The following is a 17,510-nucleotide window of genomic DNA, read 5'->3' as shown; positions in this document are numbered from 1 at the left end:
GTACACAACCCAGAAACTTTTGATATGCTTCTCACTGCAAACAGCTCTTTAAACATTTGTCTTTCATTCTCACTGTGGTCTGCTCAGAAACAATCTGCTTCATGTTTTCCTGGTTGCCTTGTTTCAGAGAAGCACTTTTGCTCTGACACAAAGGAAGCAGTAATGAGATACACTTCAGGAGAGACACTTATGAATTAGTAATGATTTCTTAAGTGAATTCTGTTCTGTTTTCCTTTGAAGCACTGGATGTGCGCTATGAGACTATGGAAATTTTAGCCTGCATGAAGCACCACTGTCTTTGTTGTTTGACAAATGAGTTAATCTGGATATCATGTGACTCCATAGCTTCCTTATCTGACCCTCTTTGCATGATTCCAAGCCATTTAAAGCATCATTTTACATTACGCAGAAAATGTCTTTCACTCAAAGCAGCATCAGCTAAATTCAAAGGGGTCAGATCAGTCTGAATAATTGCAGATGCGCACAGAAAGACTCACAAATGCGCACAGATTCACAAATATGGCACAAACATTTAATGCACACAGAAAAGATTTACAAATAAATTTTACTCACAAATGTACACAGAACAATTCACAAATATGCACACATGAATAAATTAAAAATATATTTCTGCATTTGTATGAGTTTCTATGTGGATTATTATATTTGTTTGGGGATCTGTATGTATTTGTTTGTGGGAGATCATTAAACACCACTCTGAGATTGGTACATGCCACTCTGAGATAGGTACATGCCACTTTGAGATCGGTACATGCCACTTTGAGATCGGTACATGTCACTCTGAGATCGGCACATGCCACCTGCCCCTAATCATAATCATGCATCAGATGTCCAGCTGACTTGTGACATATTATCCGGTGTGTTCACACAATCCAGGTCTACTGTATTTCTGTCACATTGGCTGTATGGCTCCTAGGGCGACAATGTTGGTCTGTTTGTCGGGTGAGACACTATCTTGTTCCAGACTTAACGTATTCTCATCAAGCATTTTACCCTGCTGGCATTAGCTGCTGACGTTAGCACGGAGCTATGCCTACATAGTGCAAACTCAAAGAGTTGAAATGGCTGTAAACTCTTATTAACCATCAGCTTAAAACCTGAGACCCAAGAACCAATATACTTTTATACAGAGGGTGTGTTTTAATAATGAATAATTACAGTATCTGCATGTCAAGTGAAAAACTATACATAGAAAACATCTACATTATCTATTTTATCAATTTCATAAAAATAAAAAAAACATTACATTTATAAAATAAATTATCCATTCACACTAAGATTGTCTTTCATTTGTTTTTAAATAAATATCTGTGTCGTGAATATTTAACTACTTAATATTATAACAGCTTTGGTCAAATATGAACCAGTCAATGGTAGCAAAACATTGAGATCGTTACATCATTTTACACTTTTATGGAAGTCAGTGATCATGTAACACATTTACATTCCTGTTGAGAAAAGAAGAGCCCTGAATCCCAGCAGTGACAGTGAGCAGCAACAGCTGCAGTTTTCATGGGGTCAATACAGGCCGTTGCACTCTGGGTTGTGGGAAATTACTGTAGTGATTAAGTAGGACTGTTTATAACACCCTGAGGTGTGGTAGTCTTTTATTCTAAGAGGTCACTCTCGCGCTGTTTGCCTTTGACCCATGGGGATTTGGTTTTGGGGAAATTAGTTTAAATGAAACAATTTTTGATGTATGTTAGTTTTGGTCAATTACTTTGTGGATATATCTATAATTAAATTAAATTAAATGAATGGATGATAACTTTGGGAGAACGGCTTTATGCTGCTAAAAGTGATTTGGAAAGATGTGGGAATTGAACATATTCACAATCAACAGTGTGAACTAAACACAGTTTAAGGCTATCCTTTAAAATCTATTTACTCATGCATGTCTTTGTTACATGACATGATGAAATAACATACATGCATTAGATTTGAAAGTCAATATTCCAGATTAATTTCACACTCAAGTCAATCTGTGTTATGCAGCAAATGAACATTAGTCGAACCTAATCTAAAACTGATTAGTTCCTTAAGACTGCTGACGTTCTTATTCCTTTATTAAGTCTTTAATCTCTCGGCTCCTACCTCTGGGGTCACGGTTCACATGGCTAGAGTCTCTCTGCACAATCAGAGGCGTTTTTATGACCTCAGTACCCTGCGGCGTACGCCCACTTGCGAGGATCTGACTGAGCGTGGAGTCCGTCTTCATAGCGAACCACCGCCTGCACAACTGCTCCCGATGATTTGAGGAACTCTGTCTCGTGGTTCTTCGACGCCAAACCCTCCAGGATGGTCTGCCAAACAGGAGCATATATAACTCACATGCAAGAGGAGGGAAATTGAACAGCTGCATATCACACAGCAGGGTCCTTTAACACTTTGTTTCCGAAGTTCACCGGGCTCTTCCTGCCCGTTGAAAGAATTCACGTCGACTCACGTCTGTTAAAACAACTTTATGCACAAAATCTGAAATCACTGAACTTGACCATGCCAACATCCTGGCCAACATCCCGTTGGGTGACATCATCACCTGCAAATAACTTGACATCCAAGTGAATTAATCAAATTATCATGTGAGTTCCCCAGCTTGTGATCTTCTATTTAGCTCTGACCACAAACTCAACTTGAACCTCTCCGCAACCCTGAAGCTGAATTTAATGAACAGTGTCTCGGGTGCCGTTCACGACTGAGGTGCTGCATCATTGCTCCGTGGTGGCTTTGCTTCTGGTTGAAGGATCGTCTCCCTACACACCAACTCGCCCTGCCGTTAGTCACACACATGAGTGTGTCGTTGTGCGCAGTGTGTGACACTCACTTTTTCAAAGGCCGGCTCTGCGACGGTGGCGTTGGGACTCAGCTGGTTGTGGAGCCTCGGATCCGACACGGCTTTAACCAGGTCGTAGTCGAAGAACAGCGCATTGAGGATCACCTACAAAACAGCCAAGATTTCCGCCAATGCTAAAAGTTAGTTGGAATGCACATTTGAAATGGCATTTGAAATTACCTGAGCGATTGAGGTGGTGATTTTAGTTCCTCCTGAGCCTCCGACCACCATCTTAACGTTGTTGTTTTTGTCGAGGAGGATGGTTGGACACATAGAAGACATTGGCCTTTTTCCTTTCAACACGATCAAATAGTAGTTTAAATTAACAAAGTAGTCAAATGAATCGTGTTTATTACCTTTCATTTATTTTGATTATTGTGTCTTTGTCTTACCTGGCCTGATAAAGTTGTTGGGGGAAGGAGGCACTCCGAAGCCGTTTGTGATGAGCGGGGAGCTAAAGTCGTCCATCTCGTTGTTGAGTAATATCCCTGTTGATCTCGACATGACTTTAGAGCCCAAACTGCAGGAAAACATTTACAGTTAACATGTCTGGGGAATTAAATTCATCATCATCAAATTCGATCAATTTGTTTGTCATACTATTGGTTGATGGTGCTGGTGGCGGCCACGGCGCTTCCGTCTTCTGCTACTACGGAGATGTGGGTGGTGCCGTGGTTTTCAGGCAGGTAAAACTCGGGCTCGTAATAGTTCATGTGATGTGTGGATCCATCGGTGATCTTTTCACGCAGGCCATCGGCGTAGAAAGACGAAGTCATGTTCTGGATGAGCTTTTGGAAGAACAAACGTGGACACAGGAATAATTCATGTGCCGAATATTCAACCAAAACATATTGATGAGTGTCATTTATGGATTTGTGTTCTGGGAATTTGTATTTTTGTTCCTACAAATCCATGAAAAAAGGGCACGCTTCTAAATATGTCTCAGGATACTCATGTCAATGGGATGAAATAGCAGTATCCGACACCAATTTCTCCACAGACTATTAGAAACATAACATCAAGAAACACCTACATTGGTAATACCGATTCAAAGCTGAAGTTTGCCATGTTGTCACATGTTGATACTTTCTACGGGTGTGTTGAGGTGTTGGGAAAAGATCTGACCGTACATCTGTGATGTTGAGATACACCGGGTCCCCGAGTAAGGTCCTCTTTGCATAAGCAAAACGAAAAGCCTCCACAACACGATGGTAGGTCAGGATCTTTTTCTCCGTGGTTGCCACACTATCTGAGGTGAGGTTGTACCCTGCGGAAAACGTCACACTCATCAGCAACTTTATTTAGAACACGGCTTCATTCAGCTGGCTGTTTGGAAGGGAGACAATCTGAAATGGACCGGAGCTGCGTCCAGACAGACGAGCTGAGCTGCAGAGGGAAGCGGAGAGTTTCGGTTTGAGGGGTTTCAGCTGTCAGGGAGAGGCAGGACTCACGGGTAAATCAGCTGGATCAAAGTTTTGGACGATCGCTGAAATATGTGGTTGAAGCCTGGACCACTCGACCATGTCCAATTAGGGGCAAAATTGGTGAGATTAGTGCCAGCATGGGAGACAGGGGGCCGCAGCGAGGGGGCGGCCAGTCAGAGGAAAGGGAAGGTTTGGGGCGATTAATTACTATGGAAGGAAGTTTCTCATCTAATCCTCAAAGGCCGACTGTACTGTACTGAAAAGCAGCACAGACTGTGATGTACACAGACAAGAAATATGCCAATATTATTTGATCAGCAGCATGTTCATGAACTTTACATCTCCGAAGACACACACATTATCTTTGGATCTACGCCAATCAAACAGAGGCCCCCCTACAGGGTTACAGTGATTTGCTGGATTTTACTTGGACACGAGAACCAACATGTTGAGACCATCATGAGATGGAATGCAAAGCCAAACTGGGCCTAGGGGCGTAAAACGAGTGGGCCAATCCCCCCCTCCACACTTCCTAACCTCCTATTGTTATCTCCTACACACCTTTAAGGTGGCGCGTCTGCCTCTAAGGACACTTTCGCGATGACGAAATCTGTTCACGAAGCATAAACATTCATACAGAGACCGACAAGGTTAAGACACGAGCAGCATTGCTGTCACACTTGGTGAAGATGGACCCACAAGCAGCCTGTTTTCCTCTTAATGCTGAGCAGAGTCAGCTGTTAGCGGTAGCTTACTCTGCATACAGGCATTTTAAGTAGATGGTCTTGCTAAAGCAGATCCAATGTGAAAGAGGATTTGAAAGAGAGCTTTGAATGGCCAATATCAACACAAGGAACAATAAATTGCAAAACCCTTCCAATGTTCATAAACCTGACTATTGTAAATGCTAAAATGTGTAACACTTAACTCTTTAAATGTGTGTATCAACCTTTGTGGTAATCTTTGAATTAAATGTTCTGCTGTTCTAGTTAATGGAGGGGAAGGAAGGATTGTTGTCAAGTCTTCTGTTCTTAAGGCGAAGTCTTGTCTCGTGTGACATGGAACTGGGTTATTTTACGTCCTAAAAGATGTCTGTTGCAGTGATACATGTCATGGTAGTACAGTTTAACTCTTTTTTTAAACAGGTGTAAACGCGGGTCTGTGTTTCATAAAGCAGACCAGGTCTCTCTCAGGTAAGCGAGAAAGCTTTTAGAGCAGATTCACTGTGCAGTGGAGTCCGAGAGAGTGACTGGCAGAGTGAAGGCAGCTCACATGAAAGCACACCCACTCGGGACATTTTTGGACAAAGTATCAAAGCTTACCATTCAAGATGTTTAATATCAGCGAGAGCACGGGGCCGCTAGCGGGGGCATTGGGAACAGCCATGGTGTACGCCCCCACATTCACCCTTAGAGGCTTCTCATCCAAGACGGGCCCATAATCCTTCAGATCCTCCAATGTGACGAGACCGCCTGAACACGGATCGACACACACTGTGAATGCACACTTGGACAGAACTGGAAAGATTAATCCTCCTTAGAATTAGCCATGCACAGAGAGTGCATGTTAGTACATGTTGTGATACACGCCTGAAGTGTTTTTAGAAAATCACTTTTAGTGCTAACATAATTGGAAACGATCATAATGATAATGTCCTTGTGTGTGAGATGAACGAGCTTCAAATGGAACAGAAAGATGATCTCATCATCATCATCTACATGGATTGTAAAATAAAGAAAAAGGACGACTTGGTTTTTCAACCTTTTTACCATACATCTAGATTAATATTATTGCTATCAGTAGTCAACCTTTTTATCTAACAAAGAAAATAAGCTTTTTTAATAACCTGTATGACTTAAGATACAATTCAAATGAAACCTACCTGCTGCCTGAATATCTGACACAAGGTTCTGAGCCAGTTGTCCTTCGTAGAAAGCATTAGGACCCTTTTCTGCTATTGTCCTATAAGTTTCTGCAAGCTTGGTAAATTTGATGGTGTCATTTTCCTTCAGGACGTCGCCATTTTTCCCACAAAACACTTCACTGAAATAAAATAAATTATCTTTAAGTGGGAATGAAACCTGCCTAAAATCTCACATAGTCCAACACTGATTTCATTGTGCTTAGGGTGCGTGACTCTCACCACAGTGCTTCGTCTGTGACGATCGTTTTCTTATGGCGGGACAAAGCTGAGGCAAGTGCTCGGCCCAAAGGAAAACCTTTTTCTGCAAGACTGATGCTTGGCTGGAACAAGTCTTTCCAAGGCAGTTTGCCGTGTCGTGTGTGTGCCATCTCATAGCCTCGAATCTCCCCCGGTACAGCGATAGACAACCCTCCTACCGCCCATCGAAGCAAAGGAAACAAAGACTTATTACCCTTGAAAATACACACACACACGCACTTCTAAGACACGGTTTTATCAAATATGCACTTTCTTTTGTCAGTCATTATCAGAGGGTCGTCCTCTTTCACAATAGGTTGAACTGCAGCTTTCGTCAGCTCATTTCCATGTCCGATAGCGCAGGTTAAACATTACCTTTCTGGGAAAGATCCGTACTGTTGCCAAACATGTTCTCTGTTGCATTGCGTGGCGCCGTCTCCCTGGCATCGATGGTCTCAACCGTCCCTGTGTGCATGGTGACAAATCAGGGAATTTACATTTAAGATCGAGGCAACCGGAAGGAAAGTTGGAAAGTACGCTGAAGGTTTACGGTGGTAAAGTATGTGAAAAGTACCAGTTTTTGCATTGTAGATGTTGAAGAAAAGTCCTCCTCCGATGCCCATGCTGTGAGCATTCATGAGCCCAACACACAGTAACGCGGCGATGGAGGCATCAACTGCGGAGCCGCCTTTCACCAAAATGTCTCTACCAGAGGAGGAGTGGACGGTGAGCTTTGTTGGCAAAGAATAAAACGAGCAACCTCCGTGCTCATATACGTTTATGGATGTAGGAGTCTGTGCAATGGATGTTCCGATCCGTAAAGCTCTCACCTGCCGACCTCTGAACAAGGCCCAGCGTCCGCCGCCACAGCCGCCTTCAGGTACACCTGCTCACCCGGCTGCTTCCTCGCCCCCATACCGAAGAAGACACCCACGAACGTGGCCACTGACGCCAACAGCAGGATCGCCAGTGCCACTATTATCGTTACCTTTACCATATTCACAGCGTAGGAACAGTAGATGGTTTATTTTAACGCCTGTCGAGAGGAAAAAAAAACAATCAAACACAAATTACACATCACATTATTATCAGCGTTGTCAACAAATATCCAGAAATGTGGAGCAATACAACTCACAAGAAAATGTAAACCCACGTATTGAATTATTAATGACATTGTGGTTTTACTCATGTCATGTGTATGTATTTTATGGCGGTTTTGTAACAACGTGTGCTGCTGCCTTCTTGGCCAGGTCGCCCTTGAAAATGAGATCTCGATCTCAATAGGATTTTTACCTTGTTAAATAAAGGTTAAATAAAAAAATAAAAATAACACATCCTGATATAACTTCACAATACAGCGGGACAGTTTACAGTAGATTTGGGGCTTTATGGTAATATTACCTGTATTGTGTGGAAACCTGTGTTCAAACAAATGTTAAAATCTCTGCAGCTCTATTAAAGTAGAATGCGATGACAAAATAGACGCAACGTCGTTTGAACAGCTTTAAGACTACTCAAACTTTACTTTACTTACTGTAAGAATTTGTGTCGTTCACATCAAAAGGCTTTTTGCTTCTGCACATCAAACATTCTTTTTTCTTTTTAAATGTCATGTTGTGACACCTATGTCGCAATGTACATAGAACATAACCCTAAAAAGACCCCAATTTGCATCAAACCCTAAATGGAATGAAACCAGATTATTTTTAATCTAGTTGTAGTAATACTTTCTGTTAGAACGTGTACACAAACAATTTATTAAAAATAACATATTTTCTGTCCTCAGGTGTCAAATAACAACGTTCTTTCAGAAATGAAAAGCCTGAAAGAATCAACTTCAAGCCAAGACTTATATTTATATTCAACATTGTACCAGACATGTCAAACATTTTGTTTCTGTCTTACCTTGTCTTTTTTCTCGGGACGTCAGCGGCGCTGTGTGCGTTTGTTTGCTGCGTTCTGCGGCAGCAAATGAGTAATAGACCTACTTTGCTTCTTAATGTGTAACTATTCAAGTCATTAAACTTTAACCCACCCCACCATAAAACACCTACAGTGTACTGGCTCACCATAGGGAGAGGAAAAAATGCAGAGGGGGGAAGTGAGAACTTCTGATAACACACAAGTTATCACTCAAATAATTAGGCATCTTGCATGACTAATTATAATTGCATGACCCTGAAACTGAGAGGAAGACACAATTCACTGGCAGAAAGTAGTGATAGCTGTCAGGGCTGCGAGGGAGAGGATCACATCTGCCATGCAGGGAGGAAAGAACAAACTGCAGGGGAACAGTGGGAAGGAGTGCAGAGCTGGGGGAGATGTGTCCGTTAAATAAGCAGCCAGGCCGGTAGGTGGAGGCCAACAGGGGCCTTGCAGCAATAGCTAACCCAGGTTATCCTACACCTTCCCCATCCGGATAACCTCCTTGGTTGGGATGGAGGAGGTGGAGGCGCATGTACGCAATTAGAGAAAAGAACGGCCTTGAATTTGAATCCCTAAATAACTCTTCAACATCAATCATCAAACACCAACATCCAAAGAGTCGGCATGGCTGCAGTCTATTCTTTCGCTCCTTTGGACCCACAATTGGACTTTAAGTCTCAGCTGTGATAACAGCAACTCTTATTGTTTGTGTTTCCACAGCTGTAGCCCACCAGCTGTACTAAATATCCAATGTAGGTTACATAACTCCATATAGAGAAGGACACTGATATAAGACCATGCATATTGCATATTGGTTAACTTTCCTGGAATACTATTTGGAAGTTTTAATTTCAACTTGATATCTTTAATTTCACATCGCTCAGTCGCCACCCACCGGCCAAAAAACAAGGTTTTGATCTAATACGGTAATTATAAGCAGGTTTTAATAGAGTGTATATAATGGATATACTGTAGGACTATTTGGAAAGCCACATCTCCGTGAATTGGACCATATCTGTTAAGCAGCTGCACTGATCCATCTTCCTGATTTCTTCCTTCATTCAATAAAAACGAAACAAAAACAAAATGAATTTTGTTCATTATTTTGTTTGCATGCTACTACAACAACTTCACAGCCATGTTTGTCTTTTTCTTCTTCAACAAAATATTTCCCATTGCTCCTTCTTCTTCTTCTTCTTCTTCTTCTTCTTCTTCTTTGGGAAACCCAATTTTTGGGCGAAAGTACAAAGAATACACATCAGAGCCCGACACGTCTATGCTCTGCCAGGAAGATCAACAGGCTCTATATTAGCCTGATATTATTATGCAGAATGCATGCAAGCTGAGCCACAAAACACCTCAACGGAGATATATGAGTCCCACTTTTGGCTTGACAGCGTCTGCTGGAGGACAACGCCGTGAGACGCAGCGAAAATGTCAGGATTTCTCAAATGATGGCCCTTGAATATTAAATGGTTGCACATAAAACACAGAGGGACACTGGCATGCAGCGAGAAACAGAACGAGCAGCCTGTGAGATAATACCAAATATCATGAAACACTCCTTCATGAAGTATTACCTTTCATTTATTTTGATTATTGTGTCTTTGTCTTACCTGGCCTGATAAAGTTGTTGGGGGAAGGAGGCACTCCGAAGCCGTTTGTGATGAGCGGGGAGCTAAAGTCGTCCATCTCGTTGTTGAGTAATATCCCTGTTGATCTCGACATGACTTTAGAGCCCAAACTGCAGGAAAACATTTACAGTTAACATGTCTGGGGAATTAAATTCATCATCATCAAATTCGATCAATTTGTTTGTCATACTATTGGTTGATGGTGCTGGTGGCGGCCACGGCGCTTCCGTCTTCTGCTACTACGGAGATGTGGGTGGTGCCGTGGTTTTCAGGCAGGTAAAACTCGGGCTCGTAATAGTTCATGTGATGTGTGGATCCATCGGTGATCTTTTCACGCAGGCCATCGGCGTAGAAAGACGAAGTCATGTTCTGGATGAGCTTTTGGAAGAACAAACGTGGACACAGGAATAATTCATGTGCCGAATATTCAACCAAAACATATTGATGAGTGTCATTTATGGATTTGTGTTCTGGGAATTTGTATTTTTGTTCCTACAAATCCATGAAAAAAGGGCACGCTTCTAAATATGTCTCAGGATACTCATGTCAATGGGATGAAATAGCAGTATCCGACACCAATTTCTCCACAGACTATTAGAAACATAACATCAAGAAACACCTACATTGGTAATACCGATTCAAAGCTGAAGTTTGCCATGTTGTCACATGTTGATACTTTCTACGGGTGTGTTGAGGTGTTGGGAAAAGATCTGACCGTACATCTGTGATGTTGAGATACACCGGGTCCCCGAGTAAGGTCCTCTTTGCATAAGCAAAACGAAAAGCCTCCACAACACGATGGTAGGTCAGGATCTTTTTCTCCGTGGTTGCCACACTATCTGAGGTGAGGTTGTACCCTGCGGAAAACGTCACACTCATCAGCAACTTTATTTAGAACACGGCTTCATTCAGCTGGCTGTTTGGAAGGGAGACAATCTGAAATGGACCGGAGCTGCGTCCAGACAGACGAGCTGAGCTGCAGAGGGAAGCGGAGAGTTTCGGTTTGAGGGGTTTCAGCTGTCAGGGAGAGGCAGGACTCACGGGTAAATCAGCTGGATCAAAGTTTTGGACGATCGCTGAAATATGTGGTTGAAGCCTGGACCACTCGACCATGTCCAATTAGGGGCAAAATTGGTGAGATTAGTGCCAGCATGGGAGACAGGGGGCCGCAGCGAGGGGGCGGCCAGTCAGAGGAAAGGGAAGGTTTGGGGCGATTAATTACTATGGAAGGAAGTTTCTCATCTAATCCTCAAAGGCCGACTGTACTGTACTGAAAAGCAGCACAGACTGTGATGTACACAGACAAGAAATATGCCAATATTATTTGATCAGCAGCATGTTCATGAACTTTACATCTCCGAAGACACACACATTATCTTTGGATCTACGCCAATCAAACAGAGGCCCCCCTACAGGGTTACAGTGATTTGCTGGATTTTACTTGGACACGAGAACCAACATGTTGAGACCATCATGAGATGGAATGCAAAGCCAAACTGGGCCTAGGGGCGTAAAACGAGTGGGCCAATCCCCCCCTCCACACTTCCTAACCTCCTATTGTTATCTCCTACACACCTTTAAGGTGGCGCGTCTGCCTCTAAGGACACTTTCGCGATGACGAAATCTGTTCACGAAGCATAAACATTCATACAGAGACCGACAAGGTTAAGACACGAGCAGCATTGCTGTCACACTTGGTGAAGATGGACCCACAAGCAGCCTGTTTTCCTCTTAATGCTGAGCAGAGTCAGCTGTTAGCGGTAGCTTACTCTGCATACAGGCATTTTAAGTAGATGGTCTTGCTAAAGCAGATCCAATGTGAAAGAGGATTTGAAAGAGAGCTTTGAATGGCCAATATCAACACAAGGAACAATAAATTGCAAAACCCTTCCAATGTTCATAAACCTGACTATTGTAAATGCTAAAATGTGTAACACTTAACTCTTTAAATGTGTGTATCAACCTTTGTGGTAATCTTTGAATTAAATGTTCTGCTGTTCTAGTTAATGGAGGGGAAGGAAGGATTGTTGTCAAGTCTTCTGTTCTTAAGGCGAAGTCTTGTCTCGTGTGACATGGAACTGGGTTATTTTACGTCCTAAAAGATGTCTGTTGCAGTGATACATGTCATGGTAGTACAGTTTAACTCTTTTTTTAAACAGGTGTAAACGCGGGTCTGTGTTTCATAAAGCAGACCAGGTCTCTCTCAGGTAAGCGAGAAAGCTTTTAGAGCAGATTCACTGTGCAGTGGAGTCCGAGAGAGTGACTGGCAGAGTGAAGGCAGCTCACATGAAAGCACACCCACTCGGGACATTTTTGGACAAAGTATCAAAGCTTACCATTCAAGATGTTTAATATCAGCGAGAGCACGGGGCCGCTAGCGGGGGCATTGGGAACAGCCATGGTGTACGCCCCCACATTCACCCTTAGAGGCTTCTCATCCAAGACGGGCCCATAATCCTTCAGATCCTCCAATGTGACGAGACCGCCTGAACACGGATCGACACACACTGTGAATGCACACTTGGACAGAACTGGAAAGATTAATCCTCCTTAGAATTAGCCATGCACAGAGAGTGCATGTTAGTACATGTTGTGATACACGCCTGAAGTGTTTTTAGAAAATCACTTTTAGTGCTAACATAATTGGAAACGATCATAATGATAATGTCCTTGTGTGTGAGATGAACGAGCTTCAAATGGAACAGAAAGATGATCTCATCATCATCATCTACATGGATTGTAAAATAAAGAAAAAGGACGACTTGGTTTTTCAACCTTTTTACCATACATCTAGATTAATATTATTGCTATCAGTAGTCAACCTTTTTATCTAACAAAGAAAATAAGCTTTTTTAATAACCTGTATGACTTAAGATACAATTCAAATGAAACCTACCTGCTGCCTGAATATCTGACACAAGGTTCTGAGCCAGTTGTCCTTCGTAGAAAGCATTAGGACCCTTTTCTGCTATTGTCCTATAAGTTTCTGCAAGCTTGGTAAATTTGATGGTGTCATTTTCCTTCAGGACGTCGCCATTTTTCCCACAAAACACTTCACTGAAATAAAATAAATTATCTTTAAGTGGGAATGAAACCTGCCTAAAATCTCACATAGTCCAACACTGATTTCATTGTGCTTAGGGTGCGTGACTCTCACCACAGTGCTTCGTCTGTGACGATCGTTTTCTTATGGCGGGACAAAGCTGAGGCAAGTGCTCGGCCCAAAGGAAAACCTTTTTCTGCAAGACTGATGCTTGGCTGGAACAAGTCTTTCCAAGGCAGTTTGCCGTGTCGTGTGTGTGCCATCTCATAGCCTCGAATCTCCCCCGGTACAGCGATAGACAACCCTCCTACCGCCCATCGAAGCAAAGGAAACAAAGACTTATTACCCTTGAAAATACACACACACACGCACTTCTAAGACACGGTTTTATCAAATATGCACTTTCTTTTGTCAGTCATTATCAGAGGGTCGTCCTCTTTCACAATAGGTTGAACTGCAGCTTTCGTCAGCTCATTTCCATGTCCGATAGCGCAGGTTAAACATTACCTTTCTGGGAAAGATCCGTACTGTTGCCAAACATGTTCTCTGTTGCATTGCGTGGCGCCGTCTCCCTGGCATCGATGGTCTCAACCGTCCCTGTGTGCATGGTGACAAATCAGGGAATTTACATTTAAGATCGAGGCAACCGGAAGGAAAGTTGGAAAGTACGCTGAAGGTTTACGGTGGTAAAGTATGTGAAAAGTACCAGTTTTTGCATTGTAGATGTTGAAGAAAAGTCCTCCTCCGATGCCCATGCTGTGAGCATTCATGAGCCCAACACACAGTAACGCGGCGATGGAGGCATCAACTGCGGAGCCGCCTTTCACCAAAATGTCTCTACCAGAGGAGGAGTGGACGGTGAGCTTTGTTGGCAAAGAATAAAACGAGCAACCTCCGTGCTCATATACGTTTATGGATGTAGGAGTCTGTGCAATGGATGTTCCGATCCGTAAAGCTCTCACCTGCCGACCTCTGAACAAGGCCCAGCGTCCGCCGCCACAGCCGCCTTCAGGTACACCTGCTCACCCGGCTGCTTCCTCGCCCCCATACCGAAGAAGACACCCACGAACGTGGCCACTGACGCCAACAGCAGGATCGCCAGTGCCACTATTATCGTTACCTTTACCATATTCACAGCGTAGGAACAGTAGATGGTTTATTTTAACGCCTGTCGAGAGGAAAAAAAAACAATCAAACACAAATTACACATCACATTATTATCAGCGTTGTCAACAAATATCCAGAAATGTGGAGCAATACAACTCACAAGAAAATGTAAACCCACGTATTGAATTATTAATGACATTGTGGTTTTACTCATGTCATGTGTATGTATTTTATGGCGGTTTTGTAACAACGTGTGCTGCTGCCTTCTTGGCCAGGTCGCCCTTGAAAATGAGATCTCGATCTCAATAGGATTTTTACCTTGTTAAATAAAGGTTAAATAAAAAAATAAAAATAACACATCCTGATATAACTTCACAATACAGCGGGACAGTTTACAGTAGATTTGGGGCTTTATGGTAATATTACCTGTATTGTGTGGAAACCTGTGTTCAAACAAATGTTAAAATCTCTGCAGCTCTATTAAAGTAGAATGCGATGACAAAATAGACGCAACGTCGTTTGAACAGCTTTAAGACTACTCAAACTTTACTTTACTTACTGTAAGAATTTGTGTCGTTCACATCAAAAGGCTTTTTGCTTCTGCACATCAAACATTCTTTTTTCTTTTTAAATGTCATGTTGTGACACCTATGTCGCAATGTACATAGAACATAACCCTAAAAAGACCCCAATTTGCATCAAACCCTAAATGGAATGAAACCAGATTATTTTTAATCTAGTTGTAGTAATACTTTCTGTTAGAACGTGTACACAAACAATTTATTAAAAATAACATATTTTCTGTCCTCAGGTGTCAAATAACAACGTTCTTTCAGAAATGAAAAGCCTGAAAGAATCAACTTCAAGCCAAGACTTATATTTATATTCAACATTGTACCAGACATGTCAAACATTTTGTTTCTGTCTTACCTTGTCTTTTTTCTCGGGACGTCAGCGGCGCTGTGTGCGTTTGTTTGCTGCGTTCTGCGGCAGCAAATGAGTAATAGACCTACTTTGCTTCTTAATGTGTAACTATTCAAGTCATTAAACTTTAACCCACCCCACCATAAAACACCTACAGTGTACTGGCTCACCATAGGGAGAGGAAAAAATGCAGAGGGGGGAAGTGAGAACTTCTGATAACACACAAGTTATCACTCAAATAATTAGGCATCTTGCATGACTAATTATAATTGCATGACCCTGAAACTGAGAGGAAGACACAATTCACTGGCAGAAAGTAGTGATAGCTGTCAGGGCTGCGAGGGAGAGGATCACATCTGCCATGCAGGGAGGAAAGAACAAACTGCAGGGGAACAGTGGGAAGGAGTGCAGAGCTGGGGGAGATGTGTCCGTTAAATAAGCAGCCAGGCCGGTAGGTGGAGGCCAACAGGGGCCTTGCAGCAATAGCTAACCCAGGTTATCCTACACCTTCCCCATCCGGATAACCTCCTTGGTTGGGATGGAGGAGGTGGAGGCGCATGTACGCAATTAGAGAAAAGAACGGCCTTGAATTTGAATCCCTAAATAACTCTTCAACATCAATCATCAAACACCAACATCCAAAGAGTCGGCATGGCTGCAGTCTATTCTTTCGCTCCTTTGGACCCACAATTGGACTTTAAGTCTCAGCTGTGATAACAGCAACTCTTATTGTTTGTGTTTCCACAGCTGTAGCCCACCAGCTGTACTAAATATCCAATGTAGGTTACATAACTCCATATAGAGAAGGACACTGATATAAGACCATGCATATTGCATATTGGTTAACTTTCCTGGAATACTATTTGGAAGTTTTAATTTCAACTTGATATCTTTAATTTCACATCGCTCAGTCGCCACCCACCGGCCAAAAAACAAGGTTTTGATCTAATACGGTAATTATAAGCAGGTTTTAATAGAGTGTATATAATGGATATACTGTAGGACTATTTGGAAAGCCACATCTCCGTGAATTGGACCATATCTGTTAAGCAGCTGCACTGATCCATCTTCCTGATTTCTTCCTTCATTCAATAAAAACGAAACAAAAACAAAATGAATTTTGTTCATTATTTTGTTTGCATGCTACTACAACAACTTCACAGCCATGTTTGTCTTTTTCTTCTTCAACAAAATATTTCCCATTGCTCCTTCTTCTTCTTCTTCTTCTTCTTCTTCTTCTTCTTTGGGAAACCCAATTTTTGGGCGAAAGTACAAAGAATACACATCAGAGCCCGACACGTCTATGCTCTGCCAGGAAGATCAACAGGCTCTATATTAGCCTGATATTATTATGCAGAATGCATGCAAGCTGAGCCACAAAACACCTCAACGGAGATATATGAGTCCCACTTTTGGCTTGACAGCGTCTGCTGGAGGACAACGCCGTGAGACGCAGCGAAAATGTCAGGATTTCTCAAATGATGGCCCTTGAATATTAAATGGTTGCACATAAAACACAGAGGGACACTGGCATGCAGCGAGAAACAGAACGAGCAGCCTGTGAGATAATACCAAATATCATGAAACACTCCTTCATGAAGTACTGCGCATGTTCTCCTGCCGCTGTGAACTCACGTCCTGCAACATCCTGCAGTCGGCCTGAAGACACAAGATAAAAAGTCACGATTACAGTTAACAGCTGTAACAGCTGTAGCAGAGAATTGCAATGAACTGCTTATACGTTCTCCGATGTGACGTTCTACAAGACTGAGAAATGTAATTTTACCCTTTTCTGATCTGACAATGTGGTTGAGGTTTTTGTTCACTTTACGGACGATAAGAACTTCCTCAAGAGACCATCGTTTGTGTTCATCGAGGGTGATCGCTTTAAATGTAAAAGGTTTCTGTTGTTGTGCTGTTGATAGTTTTAGTCATCATTGTTTTGCCACCGATTAGCAAAGTTCTCCTTTGTGTATATTTTAGGTAAATAAAACCCTCTATTTGAAAATCTGTGGCTCTTGACGCCTGCCAGCTCGGTCGCTCACATGATCTCACTCGAGAGTCTCGAGAATACAGTGAGAAAAAATAAGAACCTGGACAATCCAGCAAATCCTCCGCCCTGATACTGAGGTGTGCAGTGAAATCCTAAAGATCCAGACAGAGCCTGTGAGACCATATGGCACCAGAAGGATGGGGATGCAGGGCGTGTGTGGGTGAGTGGGGAGCACGGTTGTCCTCCTCGGTTCGATCCCAGGCCCTGCTATCCTGCATGCCGATGTGTCCTTGGGCAAGACACTTAACCCAACATCGCAGCTGTGACTACAGTGTGTGAATGTTAGTTACTGATGGGCAGGTGTCACTGTGTGTGGTTCTCCTGCCATCAGTGTATGAATGGGTGTGAATGGGTGAATGATGTCATGCAGTGTTAAAGCGCTTT

At 42.6% G+C, this 17,510-nt stretch overlaps 2 protein-coding genes across 2 annotated transcripts; both read right to left on the bottom strand.

Moving 5' to 3' along the window:
- Window positions 1-510: 510 nt before the first annotated feature.
- On the bottom strand, window positions 511-8,474 carry LOC120832114 (glutathione hydrolase 1 proenzyme). The gene is made up of 13 exons (XM_040198169.2): window positions 8,345-8,474; window positions 7,270-7,475; window positions 7,014-7,144; window positions 6,815-6,904; window positions 6,422-6,614; window positions 6,161-6,321; window positions 5,601-5,750; window positions 3,985-4,121; window positions 3,455-3,642; window positions 3,247-3,374; window positions 3,035-3,147; window positions 2,846-2,959; window positions 511-2,324 (listed from the first exon to the last, which is right to left on the bottom strand). Exons 2-13 carry the CDS (start codon window positions 7,434-7,436, stop codon window positions 2,178-2,180), a joined length of 1,719 nt encoding a protein of 572 aa, XP_040054103.2. The 5' UTR covers window positions 7,437-7,475; window positions 8,345-8,474; the 3' UTR covers window positions 511-2,177.
- A 1,109-nt stretch (window positions 8,475-9,583) lies between these two features.
- Window positions 9,584-15,209, bottom strand: LOC144388211 (glutathione hydrolase 1 proenzyme-like). Its single transcript, XM_078087857.1, has 10 exons — window positions 15,080-15,209; window positions 14,005-14,210; window positions 13,749-13,879; window positions 13,550-13,639; window positions 13,157-13,349; window positions 12,896-13,056; window positions 12,336-12,485; window positions 10,720-10,856; window positions 10,190-10,377; window positions 9,584-10,109 (listed from the first exon to the last, which is right to left on the bottom strand). Exons 2-10 carry the CDS (start codon window positions 14,169-14,171, stop codon window positions 9,962-9,964), a joined length of 1,365 nt encoding a protein of 454 aa, XP_077943983.1. The 5' UTR covers window positions 14,172-14,210; window positions 15,080-15,209; the 3' UTR covers window positions 9,584-9,961.
- Between the last annotated feature and the right edge of the window lie 2,301 nt (window positions 15,210-17,510).

The sequence above is a fragment of the Gasterosteus aculeatus genome, chromosome 14 (genome assembly GCF_964276395.1).
Source record: "Gasterosteus aculeatus chromosome 14, fGasAcu3.hap1.1, whole genome shotgun sequence".
NCBI classification, from domain to species: Eukaryota; Metazoa; Chordata; class Actinopteri; order Perciformes; family Gasterosteidae; genus Gasterosteus; species Gasterosteus aculeatus.
The sequence above is the reverse complement of the archived record's forward strand: the minus strand, read 5'-3'. Positions and strand labels throughout refer to the sequence as shown.

Coding starts and splice junctions, on each gene's coding strand:
- LOC120832114 (XM_040198169.2), bottom strand. CDS start 7,436: ATGGTAAAGGTAACGATAATAGTGGCACTGGCGATCCTGCTGTTGGCG. Junction 7,145..7,269: donor CCTTGTTCAGAGGTCGGCAG/GTGAGAGCTTTA, acceptor CTCCTCTGGTAG/AGACATTTTGGTGAAAGGCG. Junction 2,960..3,034: donor TCACCACCTCAATCGCTCAG/GTAATTTCAAAT, acceptor GCTGTTTTGTAG/GTGATCCTCAATGCGCTGTT.
- LOC144388211 (XM_078087857.1), bottom strand. CDS start 14,171: ATGGTAAAGGTAACGATAATAGTGGCACTGGCGATCCTGCTGTTGGCG. Junction 10,378..10,719: donor TGTATCTCAACATCACAGAT/GTACGGTCAGAT, acceptor TTCTTCCAAAAG/CTCATCCAGAACATGACTTC. Junction 10,110..10,189: donor ACCAGCACCATCAACCAATA/GTATGACAAACA, acceptor GTTTTCCTGCAG/TTTGGGCTCTAAAGTCATGT.